At 46.5% G+C, this 20,840-nt stretch overlaps 1 protein-coding gene across 8 annotated transcripts in view; it reads right to left on the minus strand.

Moving 5' to 3' along the window:
- Window positions 1-20,840, minus strand: part of NEO1 (neogenin 1) — a 182,373-nt gene that overhangs the window by 51,553 nt on the left and 109,980 nt on the right. For all 8 annotated transcript variants that reach the window (XM_077185271.1, XM_077185267.1, XM_077185266.1 and 5 more), the window contains exons 6-7: window positions 19,246-19,400; window positions 17,590-17,710 (exon numbers count right to left, since the gene is read on the minus strand). In XM_077185271.1, the coding sequence (XP_077041386.1) occupies window positions 17,590-17,710; window positions 19,246-19,400 (276 nt within the window). The remainder of the gene's footprint in view (window positions 1-17,589; window positions 17,711-19,245; window positions 19,401-20,840) is intronic.

Genomic DNA, 20,840 nt, shown 5'->3' on the forward strand with positions numbered 1-20,840 from the left:
AAGCAGACCAAATCTCCACTGTAATGGAAGTGGCAGGGGAGGGAAGGGTGGAACTGGGGGTAAAATAAACCTCAGGAGAGGATACCAGCAGCAAACCACAGTGTCATTGCTTTGGGAGCACATGTGTGACAGCAAACCCCAACCTCTGGTTATTACTCAAATGCACACCCAGACCCCGCTGCCTACTGTAGCTCATTAATGTGCACAATTCATTGAAATGATTCTCAATCATCACAAAATGACAGATGAATACAGAGAATTCCTTTAGTGCAAACTCATCCAGTCAAACCCTGCAGTCCTGACCTGGTTGGGTTCTGCTGCTGCCCATGGCACTGGAATTAAAGCCCTTTCCCCACTGTTTTCCTGTCATTTTCCTCTGTCCCACACCCTTCATTTCATCATTTTACAGTGACTCTAACAAGCAGAAACAACTGTTGCTCTGGATTATACCCACACTCTCCAAACTTCTAGCCTCAGTCATGTCTTCCTATGTTGCTACTCCAAGGCAGGGTAAATCCAGGGATTATTGCATTAAAAGGTTGCTGATTTAACAGCACAAGCTGAACCATAGGAAGAGCCACTCTCTCTCCAAATCCTATTAAAGCAATCCAGGCAGTAAATGTAACAGTGAGATTCTGAGCAGCTGGACCCCAATTACCAGTGAGTATTCCAAGCAGCACAATTAGTAACAAACCCCCAAAGCTCAGGATACATGGAATTTTTCTGCATTCTGAACCATTTACCAAGCTTAAGCCACCTGATGACATTTTCCACATGGGAATCCATGCTGCCAAATACATTTATTTTTTCATTAATTATGGAAACGAACTAAAATTGCTCTGCTTTTCCCCAGAAAGAAATTCAGGATTAGAAAGCTTGTTGAGCTGCAGCATCTCCACCAGAACACGTGGATTTGTGTTCTGATGTGAGAAAACCTCCCAGAAAACCTGACTAAAGGAGAAAATGTTGTCTGAATGAGCAAACCTTCAGGGAAAAACACTGAGGAGTCTTCCATCAGCAGCAACCTGATTTTTAAATTGTCAAAGCCCCTTGCCAACCCAAGCATCAGCTTGGGAGAACTCTTCAATTGGCAGAACTCTCATTTTTCCTGTTCTTTTCCTGGGCAGGTCCTGACACAGACCTAAGAAGCAGCCATGGGTTTTATCAGATTTGTACAATGTAACACCAGCCTGTGGGCAGAACTGGGAGACATTCCCAGAGCCAGGACCATTTTGGTATTCCAAATGCCCATCACAGAGACACATACTCCAGGGTACCTCCTTAATTATCCCTTCCACACTTGAATAGCTGAAGATCCCAATTAAGTGCTCTCCAGCAGCCCCTCCTGATCAATACATGACACCATTAATTTCACATTCATTGCAAAATCTATTTTTATTCTAAATCCCCCTTTTTTAAAATCTCAACTCCCCTTTTTTGATGTGCCATCATTGGATTTCTTGCAGGAATGCACCACTTTCAGCTCCTCTGAAGCAGGGCCCCATTCCCCAGGGAGTCCCTGGCTGCTGCAGATCACTCAGGAGAGCCCTGAATGGGGCCAGGGGATCTTCCCAAAGCATCTCCCAGCTCCTGAGTGCCATTCCAGGGCTGATCCACCATCACACCAGGCTTCCCCTGTGTTTACATCCCAGCCCTTGCCATCAGCTCCCCTGCACTGGAGACCTTCTCACTGCACCTGACCAGCTCCTTCCTCAGTGCTCCCACTGAGGAGCAAGGGCTGGAGCTGCCTGGTGCTCACTGCTCTCAGCACCTTTCCCACTGTCCTGCTTGATTTCCAATCCACTTCCATTTCCAATCACTCATACTTGGGTTTCTCTTACCTGTTTGTCAGGTGATCTCCTCAAATTACATGGTATTGATGCAAAATCCACCCCTTAGCTATCATTAAAATTCCTGCAGTTGAGTTGGAGTGGAATATTTTTTAAATTCATCTGCTTCATCTAAACCCCATCCCCACACATTTGTGTGTTTTTCCTCCCAGATCATGAAATGGATCCATCTTTTGTGCAGTGATGTGCACACAGAGCTGAGGGGAGAGCTGCCAGGATTTCCCAGAGAACAGCCAGCCAGTTCCATCCTTGTGCAAGGCTCAGAGCAGGAATGTTCCTCCCCACAGCATTACAGGAGAGCATCCACAGACAACAAAACCCTCATGATGCCTGAAAAATCAGACCCAGAGAGAGCAGCAAGGACCTGAAAGCCTCCAGGGGAAGTGAGCAGGGCCAGGCCAGAGCTCCCAAAACTCTGCACTTCAACACTTCTGGGGCTGCCAGGAGCTGGGGGAGGTACCCCAGGGATTTAGGGATTTCCTTCTTTTTTTTTCCCTGAATTTCCTACAAATGCTTCAAGTGCTGTTACAGAGGCTTCATCCCCAGGTGGGTGAGCAGAGCTCAGCAATCAGAGCTGTGTTAATGAGTAATTACACCCCAATTAGCTCCACCACCAATCAGGGAATGGCTTTGTCCTTTCCAGCTTTCAGCACTATGGAAGAAGCAACTCAAATCTCTTCTAACATCTCTATCACTTCTTAAACAGTAACTCCAACTCTGGGCTGTTCTCTGCAGTTATTCCTACACAGTTTACATGAATCTCATTTTTTTAAAAGCACATTCAGCAAGAGATTTGTGCTTTGCACCATAATTTATCTCCTGCTGTGGGGGCACTGGAACCAGAGGGATGCTGGAACTCCTGGAACACAACCCCAGGCAGCAGAGTTCCACCCCTGCATCCTGGCCACTGCAGCAATTCCCAGCCACATCAGCAGCAGAATTTTTAAACATTGTTCTAGAAATTATTTTCCCCATGGAAATGGTTTTCCCCACATCCCCCAGCATTCCAAGGCACAGGAATCTGTTTGTGCTGCTCAGGTGTGACACAACAGAGCCAGCCAAGGCAGCCCCAGAGGAATCCCAGGGATGCAGGTGAGAGGACATTGCAGCTGCTGATCCTCAAGCCCTTCAATCAAACTGCCCTTCCCAAGGCTCCTTCTGAGCAGATATCAAATTCTACAACTATTTTATCAAACTACTTTGCAGGGTGTGCAAACAGCCACAAGGATTTGGACTGGAATCAATCAGTAACAAGGTTTGAAGTGCCCCAGCTGTCACTGGGCTGGTGACATCCAAGAGGTGAAGGTGTCCATGGGGTGGGAGCACTGGTGTGACCCCACCTTTTCATCTTGGAGGAAAACCATGGGTAACCATGGTAAACCATCTCTCCCTTCCCAGAGAGCTGCTCCAGGGCCACCACCCAGGAGATCTTTTCTAAACAGCCCAGCCCCACCTGAAAACCACTCACTGAACCCTCTGGCTGTTATGAAATCACTGGAAATATTTTCCATGCTGTGTTCAGATTTCCCTTTTCCTGCCTTCCCCCTGCTGGCATATCCAGGCTTCCTCCTGTTTGGCAACAACATTCCAGTGATCCCATCAGCTCAACACAAAGAGGGGACAGGAATGTTATCTGCTCCAGCCTTATCTGGACCTCTGGGGACACTCCAGTCCCCTGGCTGCTCACCTGGCAGTGCCACCACCTGTGTTACCATGATATTTTCTGAAAATTCCAAGTCTTTGCCCAGGATTTTTCTCCTGAGAAGCCTCAGAGAAGAATAAAAACAATAATTATCTGATTGATTTGGAACGTGGTCTGGAGGTTGCTCACCAACAGGTGAATGTTTGATTGGTTCCATGTGAATTGTGTTGATTCAATGACCAATCCCAGTCCAGCTGTGTCAGACTCTGAGTCTGTCATGAGTTTTTATCATCATTCTTTTCTAGCTTCTGATGTATCCTTTTCTCTATTGCTTTAGTATAGATCCTCAAGCCCTTCCCAAGGCTCCTTCTGAGCAGATATCAAATTCTACAACTATTTTATCAAACTACTTTGCAGGGTGTGCAAACCTTATATAGGTTATATAGTACAGTATAGTATTATATCATATATCACATCATATCTCATATCATATCATATATCATATCATGTCATGTATCATATCGTATCATATCAGCCTTCTGAGAACTTGGAGTCAGATTCCCTCATCCTGGGGACCTCCAGACTCCACACACCTGCCTCTAAGGCTGTGGAAATGCAGGGATTCAGATGATGCCTGAAAAATCAGCTGTGACCCAGAGAGAGCAGCAAGGACCTGAAAGCCTCCAGGTGAGGTGAGCAGGGCCAGGCCCAGAACACCCCAAACCCAATTCCCCGGGTGCCCACCTGGCAGTGCCACCACCTGCCTCTAAGGGCTGTGGAAATGCAGGGATTCACCCCCACACACACCTGCAGACTGCTTCAAGGCCATGTTCAGGCTGTTTTGGCCATATCCAAGTGTTTGCAAGTCCTTGTTGCAGCCCCTGCCCAAGGACAATGCTGGGATTCCAGAAGCAGGAGAGGCACCAGGGGGTGATCCAGGGGCTGCTGGAGCCCAGTGCCTGCAGCCCATGGAGCTCCAGAGCAGCTCTGACCCCAAACACCCACCCAGGGAGCCAGGAGCATCCCCCAGCCCAGGGCCAGCCCCTGAGGGGCACTCAGGGCTGAGGAGCAGGAATGGGCTGGGAAGGTCAGTGAACCTCCAAAGGGGAGATGGATCCACACAAAAAGGACCTTCCCAATGGAATCATTCATGGGGACAACAAGGAACAGGGACAACAAGGAACAGGGACACCAGTTCATCACAGAGGAGAAGAGAAACTCCTCCTTGGAAGGACTTCAGGGTGGATTTTAGAGATTTGAAATGTGATTTCAGCAACAAAGATCTACAACAACTAAAAATAGCAAATAACTACTTTGCCAACAAACCTTTTGGAAAAAAATTACCTAGGACATTTAGATCTCAACACCTCTAATATTTTAACTGTATTCCCTAAGGAAAAAAAACTTCCTAAGAGGCACCAAATGTTTAATTTTGACTTGAGGTATTCATATAAAACTGTGTACTCAATAAATAATATTTCTCCTATAAATCTATTTAACTGGTTCCAGAAAGGTAATAAAGACTTTCAAACTTTTTCTTTTATCTACTGCACTGTTCTCCTAAATCTGAACTTTGGTTCATGGTGTCCCCATGGAAGGATTCAGCTCAGATCAGGATTAAGCAGCTGTGATGCAGCAAAGAGTGACAGTCAAATCCCACTGATTTCATTATCCTCATCCTATTTAAAAATAACAGCAGCACTTGGCTGCAGTGCAATAATAAGCATGAAATAACAAAATTAGTAAGTTCACACTACACACCACCCTTCAAAATTTTGCTTTCTCTACTTTTTGTCCATGTTTTTGCTTGTATCCAAGTGTTATCCTTGTTCAAATGTTTAAAACAAACATTTCCAACAGAAGGGATCACCAGGTTATTGCCAGCTGTTCCCTGAGTGATACCACACTCAAACAAAGCCAAGGTACCTGGCCCAAGTAATTTCTCTCAGCCAAAGTGCTGAAGTTGGTCTCACCAGATCAGTAATAATGGAATTAACTTCTTCCCTTGGGAAAAATCATTTAAAGAAATCTCTGGGATTCCCTCCACAAACTGATGCTTTTGTGCAAAGCTGGAACAGAGACTGAACAGATGTGGAAAGAAGAGGGTGGAAAGTCATTTCTGCTTTATAGAATGAACAGAAATGTCCTGAATCTCCTGGATTTCCCAAGAAATCAGCCACCATCTCCTGTATTCCTCTGGTGCAAGTCACAGATCCACATCTGCTGAACAGAAAACACCCTCCAATTTAGGATTTTGGAGACTTAATTATTCTTCATGAGCTAATTTGAACTGCAGAACTTTGTGGACTCAAATCTTGGAAATTTGGAGATGCGTGGAATTTGGAAATGTGTCAGAAAGACAAAGAGGACAGTGTTGGAACCAAAACCTTGAGGGAAGCACAGCTGGACACAGAGCCACTGAGCAGGGCATCCTTTGGGAATTGGTGTAATCTGAGTGTGATTCCTTTGGGAATTACACCTGCAGGAGCCACAGAGCAAAGGGGGCCAGGAGCTGACCCCACCCTGCATCACCTCGCTCAAGGAAGAGGCCTGAGGGCAAGAACTCCATTCAACACTTGGAATAAATTTTGTCCCTCACACACTTAAAAACCCAAATTCAACCCTCACCCTGAGGAACAGACCCTCCCCTATCAATATGCCTCATTTTACTCATAAATGAAATGGAGACTCTTCCTTATTTATTCCTCTATGCTGACATGTTTAGCTCAGAGCAGGCAAAATGCCTTATTTTAAATTTTTAATTGCCTTAGATTAATTTACATCACCACTGGGAGTGAGAGCTGTTATTTACTCTTCACTCAATGCACAAATTGAGTGCAAAAAATTCCCCAAAAATCCAGAACAAGCAAGTGTCTAACTGCCACTCAGTGATTCTGATTTTTAGGCATTTATTTGGTTCTGTTTCACATTGTGAACAGGCACTGCTGGGTGCTCAATAAACTGGGATATATAAAAATAGTGATAAACACATTCTGACTGGGAGCCTGTGTTTTAAAGGAAGTCATAAAACCCCTCCTGATAACGAGCCCTCCTCCCCTTCCCCTTTCAGCATGAAATGCTTTGGTGTAGAGGAAACAATTGGATTTTTTCCTGTCTCATAAAACAGCCCTTAAAGAGGCTGCCAGCCCCAGTGACGCATTCCAGGAAAGGCAGCAGGAACCCCCTGGCTCCAGGCACAGCCCAGAGCCCCAGGGCAGGGAAAAGGGAAAGGGGAAAAAGCCCAGCAGGGAGTTCAGTCATGAGACTCAGGTTAATAAAAAAAGGGAAATAAGCCAAACACACCTCACCTGTCCCCAAGGAGTGCAAAACTGCTTTGAAACACGTTTTGTCATTGGAAAGAAATTCAAACTATAACATGTTGTAAAATGATGGGTATGACCTTCAAATTCAGTAGTGAAGATTCAATTATTTAAAGAATTAAATATTTTTTTAACAGCTGCTCCTTAAGAAAAAGAATCAAAAACCCCAAACCAAAACCCACATACAGAACCTGAGGCAGAAAAACTGCCTGGAAGTGTCCCTGAAAAACCCTGGCCAAGGTTTCCTCTTACTGTGAATATTCATCAATTGAACTCCTCTGAAGAATTAAATTCTCTTGAGAGCAGCAGAGCCTGCAAGAGTGTTCTGCAATCTGACTTTACTAATGGCAGCAGAGCTGTGACTTTATTCTCAAATAACTGAGCTCTGTTCCAGCACAGCCCTCGAGGAGCAGTGACAAACAAAACCCCATGTCCTGTGCAAAGGATTCAGCTCTGCACAGCCACTGGCACACCTGAAGAGCTCAAGATGTCTCTAAAGTTCCCCTGGGTCCTACCAAAAACTCCTCTGGTGCCCTTGGGCCCTTCCCTTCCCTTCCCACAGGGATGCTCAGCAATACTGAACACACATGATTAAAAATCACATTTCTTTGTTGGATTTAGGGCATTTCCTTAGGGAATAAACCCCATGAGCCCATGCAGGTTATCCTGTCAATAGGGACCAGAGGCTTCTCCCAGCTCCAGATCTTCATCAGCATGAGTCCTGTTACCCACTCAGCCAGTGAAAACCAATCCTGTCCCTTCTCTCCAAATGGCATTGTGCTGTCTCTGCTATTCCTGTATCATTTAGCAACTCTGAAATATAAGCAACCAATTAAGACCAAGCCCATGTGTTTGTTCTCCCCACTGGTGTGAGACTGACAAAATCTGATCTTTCCCTTTCCAACATGAGCCTGGGATCAATTACAAATTAAGGGTGTTTGTGTCAATCTTCAGAGCCCTGGGTGAGAGGAATAAAGGCAGAGGAAATGCCTTTGGTAGTCATGATGGATATCAAGCTACAGCTAATCCTGCCCTTCCACTCATCCAGGGATGATGGAAAAAGCAAAGCCACTAAAAACAACAGCCCTCGTGATCCACTCCTGATTGTTTGGATTTTCCTCTCTGAGCAGCAGGCAGAGGAGCCATCAGCACTGCTTTGTTCCCAGGAAAAAGCACTCCTGCCATGACATCAGCCAGCCAAGCTGCCAGGAATAGGTAAAACAGGAGGATAAACATAACTGGAATGGGTGGGTTTCAGTGCTGTTGAGGGAGGTGTATTTGGTGTTAATAATCAGCCTTGCTGCTGGCCAAGAGATTTGGATGGGACTGAGAAACTCTCTCAGGAATTCAGGATTAGCCAGAAGTGATAAAATGGACTCAGAGCCTTCCATGCACATCCTACCTCACTGCACTTCTGCAGTGGGACAATAAATATGGAATAATACACATGGAGGACAGCAAACTGGCATTAATGTGTGTTGTGTATTTCTCATAAAACACTGAAGGTTTTTGCTCCTCCAGGCCCCTGCTCTGCCTCCACTGAACATTCCTTACCTATCACTCCTTTTCCAACATGACATGGAATTTCTTCAAGTTCCTTCTAGCCATCAAATCCCCTGGTGCAAAGCAAAATTCAAGGTGCCAGTGTTTCCAAGCACCAGCAGCATGCCCACAACCCTTTATTTGTGGGCTCAGACTGAAGCCAGGGCACCCAACCCTGTATGAATTCCATCAGGAGGTGAATTCCCACTTCTCTGCCAAGCCAACTGTAAATACAGCCATAAAACAAGAAATGAAAACTAATAAGCACAATATAAATGCTGTTCTGCCTCCCTGCAATTCACAGCACGCTGGCAAACATTAATCTATTCCTAATTTAATCTAAATTAGAGCAATTTATTCCAAGCCTGTGCCAGCTTTAAACATGAATAGGCTACTGAGGACTGCTTAGCTCCCGTTTCATCAAGTTAAACGTTCAAGAAGTTTGGGATCTAGGGTGGTTTAATCAGTTCTGCTTCTCAATAAGACTATATATTAGCAAGGCCCATAAAAAAGGAATAAATAAAGATCATTTATTAAACAGGAATTGAGTGGAGAAATGGAACTGACTGCATTCAAACAGCTCCCAGGCCATTTTGAACAGACATGCAGCCATGAGAAACACAAATGCTGCCTTTCCCTGAGGAATAATAGCTAAGTAATGTAAATTAAAATCAAAATTAAACCCCAAACCCCCACTCTTTCAACACTAAAGAGGAGCACACACTGCTGTGTTTACAGAAAATTAGCACTGGAGTGTACACAACCAGTACAAAACATTCTCTGAGTTTGGCTTTGGCTGTGTTTGAAGTCAGTTTGTGATTTCAGATGCTGTTTATGTTCCTGAAGCACAGCTCTCCAAATGAGGCTCCCAAGCTGTTCCTGCAGCATCCATCTGATGCTGGGTGCATGCTGCAGGGCCAGGATGAAGGCAGGGACTTCAGCAATGCTCTCAGCTCTGTGGAGCCCCAGCACTGCCAGGAGTTCTTAAACGTTCCCCATGTGCAGCTTGGGATTTGACATTTGCTGCTTTTAAAGCTCTCTGGGGACAAACCTTAATCCTGGGAGTGGAAAGCCTCAGGGATGTGTGGGTATCAAACAGACAAGCAGGGAGGAAGCTCCCCTGCTACTCCTGGCTCTGATGATGCTCATCCCACTGCATTTTCCATTCTGGGACTTTCAGATCTTCCCATTCCAGCAGCCCAGAGGTTCTTCCTCATGTCCCCAGTGCACAGAGCCAGGTGGGCTCAGCACAGAGCTGCTCTCCCAGAACCATGGGCTTTTTGTGCTGCTTGAACATCCAGTTCCACCCCAGGTCCATCACCCCCAAAATCCACACTTCATTCCTTTCAGTACTTTTTCCTCTTGGCAGAAAATGTGAATTTTGGTCTGCAAGGCTTTGCAGCCTCTCCCTGCTCAATTTTTATCTATTTCTTCCTGCTGGATGCTGAGACTCCTGAAAGCCACTCCTGGAAGGCACAAGGACCTCTTCCCATCAAGAGATGCAAAATTGGACAAGGCAGAAAGAACATGAGGATGTTTCTGTGTGAGAGAGGAAACAGGAGACCCTGCAGAGGAACACCCAGAGTCCTCCTTTATTGCTCTTTGAATAAGAACAATATATTTTTATCTTGCTCTGGCATTTCATTCACAACACCCTGCAGATTTTTCAAGCACTTCTGTAGTCCCCAAGAACTGCACAGAATTCCATGGACTGAGAATGCTTTCATTCACAATATGTAACTCAAAAATACTCTAAAGCATCACTTCTGTGAGACAGAGAGCCTGAGAAGGTACATCTGAGATCTATAAAAACATCCAAAATAGGTCCTGAGGTGACAGGAGAGGAGTCTGCCTCAGGGCTGAACCAGGCAAGGCCTATTTATGGGATTTTTTACACATGGCAGTTACCCAAATGTGGAACTGAGTTTTTCAAAGCAGAGCACAGTTGGCCTGTTAGTGCCAACTTTTGTGTTTCTTTCAGTAGAAGCCAAAACTTGTCAACAAGAACTTCTATTTGCCTCCTAAAAACAGCATAATGAAGCTTACAGTTATGGAAAACACAGAGTATTTCATCTATCCTGACTGAAATAAGGCTTTTAACATTGCTTTTAACATTTTAAAATCCAGCTATAGCTGGGAATCTTTTCAGTCAGGTCAGGGGAGCTGAAATGGCCTCTGTGTGAGGAATGGGAATCTCCAAGTCAGCCTGAAGTGACTTCAAACAGTCCAGTACCATGTGCAGTGCAGAAATGACAGATTTTCAGCACAATCTTCACTGAAATGTGCTGGCTTTGGGAGACTTGGATCGGATTCCTGATGTTCTCCACCTTTGTGGGGCTCAGAGGAGCCCCCAGCTCCCTTCAGTGCTCCAAGCCTGCACACAGTTCATGGGCAAACCCTGGCAGAGAGGTGCCAACACTAAATGGAATTGTTTATGCAGCACCAGGCCTGGAGAGAACTCAATTGCTTCAATAAACACTGATTGAGGGCAATAAATGGTGTCTTTAAAACTCCCTCCAAGTTAGGATCCATGGGATTGGACTCAGCAGGGGCACTGGGACCGTGCAGGGCTGGCAGACTTGACTCAAACAAGGTTTGTGAGGTCAGGCTGGATCAACAGCAGCACTGGGGCCTCTCCCAAGGAGACCAGCAGGAAACCCATCCCATGGAATTGTCACATCTGCCATTGCAGAGCACCAACACCAAGGGGCTCCATCCCCACCCAGCCTCACAGTGTGCCAGGACCACAGAACAGGCCTGGGGCCTTCCCTGAACCCCAGCTGGAGCAGGGCCACCTTCAACCTTGTCCACCTGTGTCCTGAGCACCTCCCAAGAGCAGAGATTCCCTGGGCAGCTGTTGGACTGCAGCTCCTCCTTGTGCAGCTGCTTTGTCTGATCAGAAACTCCTTTGCTTGCAGCTTTTCCCTGTCCCCACCACCTGCCCCGTGTCCCCATCCCTGCCTGAGCAGCAACAAGGGCTCCAGGATGAACCAAACTCAGCACATCCAGTACACCACAGCTCCCAGTTTCCATGGTTCTCCACACTTCCCATCATCCACTCTGGATTGCCCCAGTTTAGCTTCAGGGATGCCCTCAGAGACTGTTGGAACCCAGGACATTGCTCTGGCTGCCCTGGGTGATTCCAGACCCTGGCAGGGGCCTCAGAGACCTTGGCACAGAGTCAAAACCACCTGTGCCTTGGATTTTAGCCCATGGAAACAATTCCCAACTTTGTGTGAGATTTACAAGCCACAAGAGTTGGAGTAGAATGATGGTGAATTTGTCACAGGGTGAAAAAGTAGAATTTTGGGGTTTTAGAATGGGGGTTCAAGAGGCAAGATGGAGGAATCTGGGCATGTCCTGTCCTTCTTCTCCTTCTTGTCCTCCATCTTCTGCTGGGATGGTGACACTTTTGGATTGGTTTAGAGTAAAGACAGAGTGTCCAACATAGGTTTGTATTGGAAAATCATTGTAAATAAAGTACAGGTAGTTCTTAGTATAAAAAGCCAACACCACCCCAAGAGCAGGGACTGTGCCACAGCCCAACCTGCTGGACAGATCTCAGCAGGTCAGAGAAAGAATGGAACAGATAAGAGAAAATAATCAACCTTGAGAAGCAGAACCTACAAATTTTGACTTCTTCTTCTGTCACAGGGCAGGGAAAAAAAAGACTTTCTAATACCTTGGGGGTCATCTCAACCCCAGAAACTCAAGAGGAGACAGCACCAAAGGCCTGGTTAAAGGCACAGCAAACCAAATCTGCTTCTCTCCTCTCAAGCACAGGCCCAGCCATGTCCCCTCAGAAGGCCATGGGAACAGCTGGGCACAGTTTGTCTTTGGCAGGTCCATGCTGATGTTCCCAGCCATCCTCCCTCTCATGAGCCCATAACATGGCCACCAGGGGGATTTGCTCCATAACCTTCCCTGAAAAGGTTCCAGCTCCAGCTGAGCTTTGTCTTTCCTACATCCCTGCACTTCCAGGCAATTTTCTGCCTTTGATTCCAGATTCCCTGGGCTTTTACTTTGTGTTGGAGCCCAGTTGGCAGCTCCTTCTTTATCCCTGCTGCTCTCCTGGACACACACACCCAAGCCCTGCCCTGTGAGCAGACCATTGCTGTGCTTTGGTCCTTCAGGATCAAATGGTTTGCCTCTTGTTAACACAGTCTCCTATGGAAACCTACCAAAAATATCCCAAACAAGCCAAAACCTCCTGTCTGGAAGCTGAAGGCTGGAATTCTCAGCTCCACTCACCAGCCAGACACAGGCAATGAATTCCAGCCTTCTCTGGAAACTCCAAGTGTCACACACAGAGCCCACCCAGCACCCCCACCTGGCTCAAACCCCTCAGGAGCACCAGGGCTGGGTTAAAAGCTCCATCTCCTCCCTGCCCTGCAGGACCAGTCTCCAGCAGACACACACTGCCCTCCTTCCATCCCCTGACCCCTGTGCCAGTGCTCCTGGCTGCCTCATCACCCTCTCCAAAGGGAGGAAATGCTGGAATCAGCCTTTGAGGGTGACCCAGGTCCCTGCCCCTCCTCCCTGAAGAACCTGCACCCATCCCATGGAGCCATCCCCAGGTGTCTCTGTGATCCCAAAGCCTCACAGCTCCACAACTACACACAGATTTCTAATTCCTCCTCCTTGCTTCCCATGCTGGGAATAATTAATCACATGCAGGATACCCTTGCTTGGACAGAGATCTTTTTCATGACAAAACTGATTTTAAAGAAACAGTTCCATTACAAACAATCCTGACATGGTTCCTGCAGCAGGGTATTCAACTCATTCACTCTGAGATCTCACTCCTATACAAGTCACAATATAGTGAAAAACCCCAGTTTTGTAGTATAGAAGTACAAGAGCCCCACAAAACACCCCCCCTTCAGTTGTGAAGGTGACACAGTGCATCTGAAAGATGGTTTGAAATTGTTCTCCCATAGCACAGCATATTTGTTTACAGTCCAAACCCTGCTTTCCACAGTGTTCAGGCATCACTCCTGTTTTTCCCTGGTGCCTGAGTGCTCGTCAATGCCTTTCACACAGGGTGACAGGGAACCATCTGCCTCCCTCCTCCTACTTGTTGCCACCTGTTCTTTTCCCAGTCCCCACATGGCAGCGTGAGCAGGGCCAGATTCCCTGGACAAGGCTGGGTTCCAGCACCAAGAAACCCCAAAAGCCTCTGTTACCCCAAGGGTCTCACCCCACACACACAAAAATGCTGGAAAAGTGATGACAAGGAATGGCTCTGCTGTAATTCAGGGTATCTGCTCCATAACTGGGACATTCAGGGGCTGAGCAATGAGGAGTGGAAGTAAAGTAAAAACTGGGTTTGTGTAGGAATGGGGGAGGAGAAATTTGAGGTTACTGAGAAGGGCATTCCCAAGGCACAATGGAGATTCTGGGATAGGCAGGAGTCCTCCATGGGGGCATCTGCAGGACACCAAACCCCTCATCTGCAGGACACCAAACCCTCATGTGCAGGACACCAAACCCTCACCTGCAGGACACCAAACCCCTCATGTGCAGGACACCAGACCCCTCATCTGCAGGACACCAAACCCCTCATCTGCAGGACACCAAACCCTCATCTGCAGGACACCAGACCCCTCATCTGCAGGACACCAAACCCCTCATGTGCAGGACACCAAACCCTCATCTGCAGGACACCAAACCCTCATCTGCAGGACACCAGACCCTCACGTGCAGGACACCAAACCCTCACCTGCAGGACACCAAACCCTCATGTGCAGGACACCAAACCCTCATCTGCAGGACACCAAACCCCTCATGTGCAGGACACCAGACCCCTCACCTGCAGGACACCAAACCCTCACCTGCAGGACACCAAACCCTCACCTGCAGGACACCAGGACCCCTCATCTGCAGGACACCAGGACCCCTCATGTGCAGGACACCAAACCCTCATCTGCAGGACACCAAACCCCTCATGTGCAGGACACCAAACCCTCACCTGCAGGACACCAAACCCCTCATGTGCAGGACACCAAACCCTCATGTGCAGGACACCAAACCCTCACCTGCAGGACACCAAACCCTCATCTGCAGGACACCAAACCCTCATGTGCAGGACACCAAACCCTCATCTGTAGGACACCAGACCCCTCATCTCTTCATCAAGGAGGCAAAGAGAGAAGCATTGAGACTGAAAAGTTCAAGTGCAAGGCAATGAGGTCATTGAGGAATTTCCTTCTTTCAGGGAGTTCCCAATTTCTTCCTGAAAGGCAGAGCAGGCAGCAGAGCCACTCCAGGGAAATTGTGAAAGGCACTGAGTGTCCAGGGACAGTATCTGAAACAGGGACACAGCTTCATACCCAAAGTGATGAAAAGCACACGAGAGGCTTTTCAAGTCCCTTGTAGAATTCCACACCTGATGTTCAGTACAGGGATAAAGAGGATTTAACTCAGACCATTGACCCACATCTTCCTCCCTCTTCTATCCTTCCAACCTTCTCAATTACAAATATTTGTCCTAAAAGTCTCTGCTCTAAACACCATGATTCTTTCATACACTCCTGAAAAAGCAAGGGTTGTGGATTCTGTATGGCCAATCCCTTTCCAGGTGCAAACTTTTCTAAATTTATTAACAGAATTACCAAAGTTTAGAGGAAAAGCCACTCAAGAAATTTCTCAATTCTGTGCTTTAACATTTTCCACTTTCCTGTGTACTAAAAGCTACCCAGAACTCATCCAAAGCACAAAAAAGCCCAGCCTAAAATGTTATGTTGTATGGATGATTATACCAAGCTCATGGCAGGAGATAAGAGTCACAGACAGACTTTACCCAGGTTTCTGTGGGGCTGTGCCCAGGCTGTGCAGAGGGTGAATCACCCAATTCCTGCTCTCTCCAAATCAGAAATCTGCCCAAGCACAGACACACAGACATCTCCCTTTGTAGCAGATGAATGTTTTCCCCTCCCTGCATTGCAAACTTCCACTGCCTTCGATGGAGCACAAAGCTCAGATGTGGGACTTCACTTGGATGAGAGAACTCACGTGGCCTCCCCGAGAAACTCCCCAGGGCTTCCACTTTCTCATTTGCATTTAGTTCATTCAAGATCCATTTGATAAGCAAAAGGGCTAATGAGAAATGGTTTGTAAATAGCCAGATGTTTGCCAATTCCAGCAGGAAGGAGAAAACAGAACAGCACGGGAAGGGAAGCACTGCTAACTGGGAAGAGCTTTGATGAACACTTAATCAACATTTTGTTCACTGAAGTAACTTTTTAAATTGGTAAAGTTGGCATTTCTCATCAGCAGCTATGAAACAATTAGAAAAAAAAAAGTTTTCTGAATTAATGATTGAAATGTTCAGAATAGTTTTTGCTCAAATTAGGGATTTGAATTTTCATCCCAAGCCAGCTGCCACTACTGCATGTGCCACCTTCCCCCTCTTTCCCAGAACAGTTTCCTTCTCCACTGCTCATGGTTTGAGAGAAGGTATTTTAAACCCAGTATCTGTATTTCCTCCAGCTGTGAATGGTCAGATTTCACACATCACACTCATTTCCCATGGCACTGCCCATTACAGCCCCCTGCACAGCACAGTTGCACTCAGATGTTCCATGGGGTGTCCCACTGCTGGAGAACAGCATCTCAGTGGCCCCAGAGTTCCAGAGCCACAGCCTTGGGTGTGTCTCTACAGCCCCAGTGAGACTCCACCACTGCAGCCCAAATCCTCTGGCAGCATGCAAAAGAGAAAGGACATCATGAGCAAAGTCCTTGAGGACAGCAGGATGAGGTGCTGGAGCAGAGCAGGAAGGAGAAACCACTGGACAAACAGCAGGGGAGGGAAAGGAAGAGGAGTGAGACCACAGGAACTCCAATACCAACAGTGAGAGTCATTTAGAAACCACTGCTGGGAGCTGGGTGCGAGCACAGGCTTGGGCAGGGCTCCCAAAGCCAAGGCCATTCATTATTCAGTGTTTGAAATGTGGAGAATATGGAATAATGCTTCTGCTGGAAGGGGCTGCAAAGCACTCAGGTGATTGATGCACAGAGCAGAAATTCAATTCCTTTTCAGAATTTTTCTGGCAATCTGATGACAGCAGGGCAGTGCTGGATGCAGACTCCTGACACTGCTCAGTGGCATTAAAGCCCCTGACCCCAGGAGAGGGCACCCTGCATTCCCCAAATCCTTGTGGGGAGTACCTGGGGCTCTTCAGCCAGCAGTGAAACACACCCAGATCCAAAGAGGAATTCAGAGGGAGGAGCAAGTGCACAGCTATCCTACAAAACAACTGGAAAATAAACAGAAAATCTCTCTTCATGGCTCATTCCAAGTTTACTCTCTGCAAACTGGACACCAAAGCCAGGGACAGCAGAGTCACACCTGTTCAAGGTGTGAAGTTCCATCAAACCTCCAGCCATGGCTAAGACTGTTTCTCCTAAATCCTCTCCATCCAAATAAGAAAGAAATTAGCATTTAAAACAACCCCCCTCCAAAAAGACAACACAAAGCCCTCCTCATTACAGTTTTAGTATTTTCCTGTCTGACTTGTCACCCCTCATCCTCTGGGGTTTTCTTCCTTGGGCTTTTAGAAATTATTTTTCAGAACTCTGTGACCTGAAAGAGCAAAACAACCTGATGCCTTCGTGATGACACTGGCAGTATCTCTCTTTTGGGGTCTTTAATCATAACACCAATTGTTCTGCTTTGCCACCCCAGCCATGCAGTGCAGGGCACTGTATAGGGAGCACTGGTAGGAGTTCCATTGAGTAGAGCACAGGGACAAATATTTACCTTAAACTGCAGCTGTAAACCACCAGATGTGCAGCTGCAGTTTGCAGGAATGACAAAGCTCACTATTTTTTACACTAATAGCAGAAAAAAGCTTCTGACACTGGAATCACTTTGATATAAAATATTTGGGGTGATTTGGGGTGTGCTCCATAAGTGCTTCTTTTCCAGGTTTGTGGTTTTAGTGACTGTTTTCATTTTGGCTACTCTGCTATTGCTTGTAAATCTCAGCATGCAACATTTCTGACCATGTTTTATTATTGCACCAAATATTATTCAAACTACAGGATGCATCCTGTAGAATTCCTTCAGCTCTCCTCACTAAGTGTACAGGAAACAACACTGGATCACTCACATGATTTTTAAAAAAATCACCCTGCTCTATAGGCTGAGCTATTGACAGAATCCACCATGTGGAAAGGTCCCTGGAATGGTCCCTCCCCACTTTTGGCTCTCTGCTGTCACAGTTTATCTTACCAAGGTCAAGTATTATCAGCTGGGCTCCAGCCTGTGCATTTCCAACATCGTTTTCTGCAATGCACTGATAGAATCCTTCATCAGACTTCACCAGCCCCAAAACTTGCAGGTTATGTTCTTTCTGAGGAGCAAAGGGAGAAAACAACACTTAGAAATGGGCTGCAATTGCCAAAACAATGGTGTCAGCAGGGCACATTACCGTGGCAGGAGAAACTTCTGACAGCAACTGGGAAAAGTGTGTTTGGAGCCCCCAGATCTCACCTCCCTTGCCCTGAGTCCTCATGTTCTAGTGGGTTCAAAAAGCTGCAGAAGCTCTCATTAAGGGCTATAATTTTCTAGCATCACACAGCACTGGCAAATCCCAATGTTTCCCCAGCTGTTGTGGTGGTATTTTGGAGCCTGAGTGAAGCTCACAGCCCTACAAGCCAGGTACACCCCATTACACAGCCATTCATTTCTCAAATGCCTCAACAACACCTTTCACTGCACCTAAAATCTCCCTGTAGAAGCACCCCTGTGCCAAACTCACCATTTACAGCTCAGTTACATTTCTATTTCAGCTCCTGCTAGAAATTGGAATTTTTATGGGGCACAGACTGCAGCACACACAGCCAGTGGTCATGGTGAGCTCACATTTTCACAGTGCTTTTTGCCACCCTGTGTGCCCAAGTCTCCTGGAAATTCCAAGCTATAAAGACATCAACTCTTACAACATAAGCAATGTACATTAAAGGAATTCCAGAAACCATTTCTCTTCCAGGTCCCAAACTGTGGGAATCCATAAAATCAGAGGGTTTTGGGAAAGCTGCAAAAGGCAGGGCTCAGAGACAGCTGAACTGTGATTAGAGCTGAGCAGTAGCCATCAGATTGGTCAGTAGAAAAATTATATAAGAAGTAGAAAAGGACAAATAGAACAATGGTCTGTGTATTAACACTTGTCTAGAATAACTCCCTAAGCTGCAGAAAAGTTTATCTAGTGAGATATGAGGAAGTTCTAAGCTTAATAATGGAGCTCTGTGCATTGTGATTTAAGGCTTACAAGCAGGTATTGTATTTGAAATAAGCAAGCATTGTTTTAACCAAAGGTACATGTGCTTATAGTGGTTGGATGGAACCACTGCCAATGTGCTTCTGCTTTGTGGGATTGGGCAAAAAACTTTTAAGTGAGTTGTAACATTAAGTTCTTGTTCTGCTGCCTGGGATGTGAGCTGCCAGCATCTCCCATTTTCATAACCATGTAATGAGGCTGATGCTGGAAAATCAAACAGCTCAAGGCACGTTCCTAGCAGTCCCATCCTGTCTGTGATTTGTACAGAGACCCCAGCCAGCGATACCCAACATCAACAGGGCAAAGGCAGGTTCTGGAGAAGAACCCAATCTCCATGACTGTGCAGAACTGCCAGGCCAAAAACATGCCTAGGATGTGAGGTTATAGCATCTCCCATTGTCATAACCATGTAATGAGGCTGATGCTGGAAAATCAAACAGCTCAAAGCACGTTCCTAGCAGTCCTGTCCCATTTGTGATTTGTACACAGCCCCCAGCCAGCGATACCCAACATCAACAGGGCAAAGACAGGTTCTAGAGAAGAACCCAATCTCCATGAGTATGGAGAACTGCCAGGCCAAACACATGCAAGGTGGGCAGTGCACTCACCACGATTTTGAAGTAGTCACTGGGGATCACCACGTCCCCGTTCTTGACCCACTTGACGGTCGGCGTTGGCTTCCCGCTCACCTCGCACTCAAACACGATGTCCATGGACTCGTGGGCGTAGATGTTGGCAGGGCGCTTCAGGAACGTGGGGGCAACTTCAGGGGGGAAGGAACAAAGACAAGGAGATGATGTTAGAGAGAGAAAGAGACCTGACAGTCCCACACACAGCCAGCTTGACTCCAAGAGATGGGCTGGGCACTTGGGCATGAGCGGCAGCAAAGGCAGCAGGAATGTGCAGCTCAGCTTTGACAGACACCCACACAAGCTGGGAGCTCTTCCAGAACCACTTCTGGGCCAGCCTGCTCCATGGAAGGTGTCACTGCCCACAGCAGAGGGCTGGGAAGGACAGGATCTCCAAGGTCCCCTCCAACCCAAACCATCCTGGGATCCTGTGGGTTCTGAGGGTTGGGGTTGAAGGTATTTGAGATGGCAGTTCATGTTTGGACTCAGGTGTTTATTATTTCTTATCAGTGAAACAGCCTCACAGCTATGAGTTTTGCAGCCTTTCATTAGCAAGGCACAAAATGGCCAACAAGCTCTTGTTAGGACTAAACTATCCAATTAAGAACTGACACCTAGATTATTTTCCCTTTTAACCCAATGACTGATTGCTCAAAGCCTGCAATGTGGACTTTTCTGTCCAATTACAAAATACCACCTAAAACCATGGAGAAGGAGGAAGAAGAAGGTAAAGAAGAATAACTTGCCTCTGCCTTAAAACTTCTATCTTGCTTCATATTTATTTCTATATTCTAAAACCCCAAACTCTAAGTTTTCCACCCTGTGATATTACACACTTCTAACCAACTACACACCCATAATCCCAGTGCTATCAATCAATTTTTAAAGTCTTCTCTACAGCCTCAGGTCAAATGCAGTGCTCTCTTGAGGGTCTGTGCCTTAAAGCACAGAAAGTTTAAAATTCTCAGTATCCAGGGTTCCAACAGGATCTAGCCAATTGGGAATGACCCCTTGAGACCACATGAAAAAGAAGAAATGGAACTGAGGTGTATAAACTGCAAAGTTAAATCTCAGGGAGTTCAAGTCAATAGGAAAAAAAGGCTACAATTATATAAAAAAGTACTTTTAAAAATGAATGGACACAAAACTGAGATGAAACTTTCCCAGCCTCATGTTCCTGTGAAGGAGCTGAGGTTATCAAACACAGAGTGTTGTACTGAGCCCAGGAGTTTCTTTAAGGATGTCCATGGGCAGCCAGGTGCCCCTGCACCACAGTGATGACATTTCATGGATGTACAGAAGGGGAGCTGTGTATTTATAACACAGCAGAGCAGAAGCTGAACAGAAATTCTATGAAGAGCAGAAGTTCTTCACTCACAACATGCACCAAAGGTGTTACTCTGGGTCTTGGCTGCCTTCTAGATGTCCTTAAGTCCCCAGAGTGAGATGAATTGCACCAAACACATTTAAAATCACACAAACTCTGAGACACAGATTTTTTGAGAACACCAGCCCCAAGTGACTGGTGCACAGACACAGTTTCTCCCACAGGAGCCTCCATCTGCATCCAGGGC

The sequence above is a fragment of the Agelaius phoeniceus genome, chromosome 13 (assembly GCF_051311805.1).
Source record: "Agelaius phoeniceus isolate bAgePho1 chromosome 13, bAgePho1.hap1, whole genome shotgun sequence".
Classification (NCBI taxonomy): Eukaryota; Metazoa; Chordata; class Aves; order Passeriformes; family Icteridae; genus Agelaius; species Agelaius phoeniceus.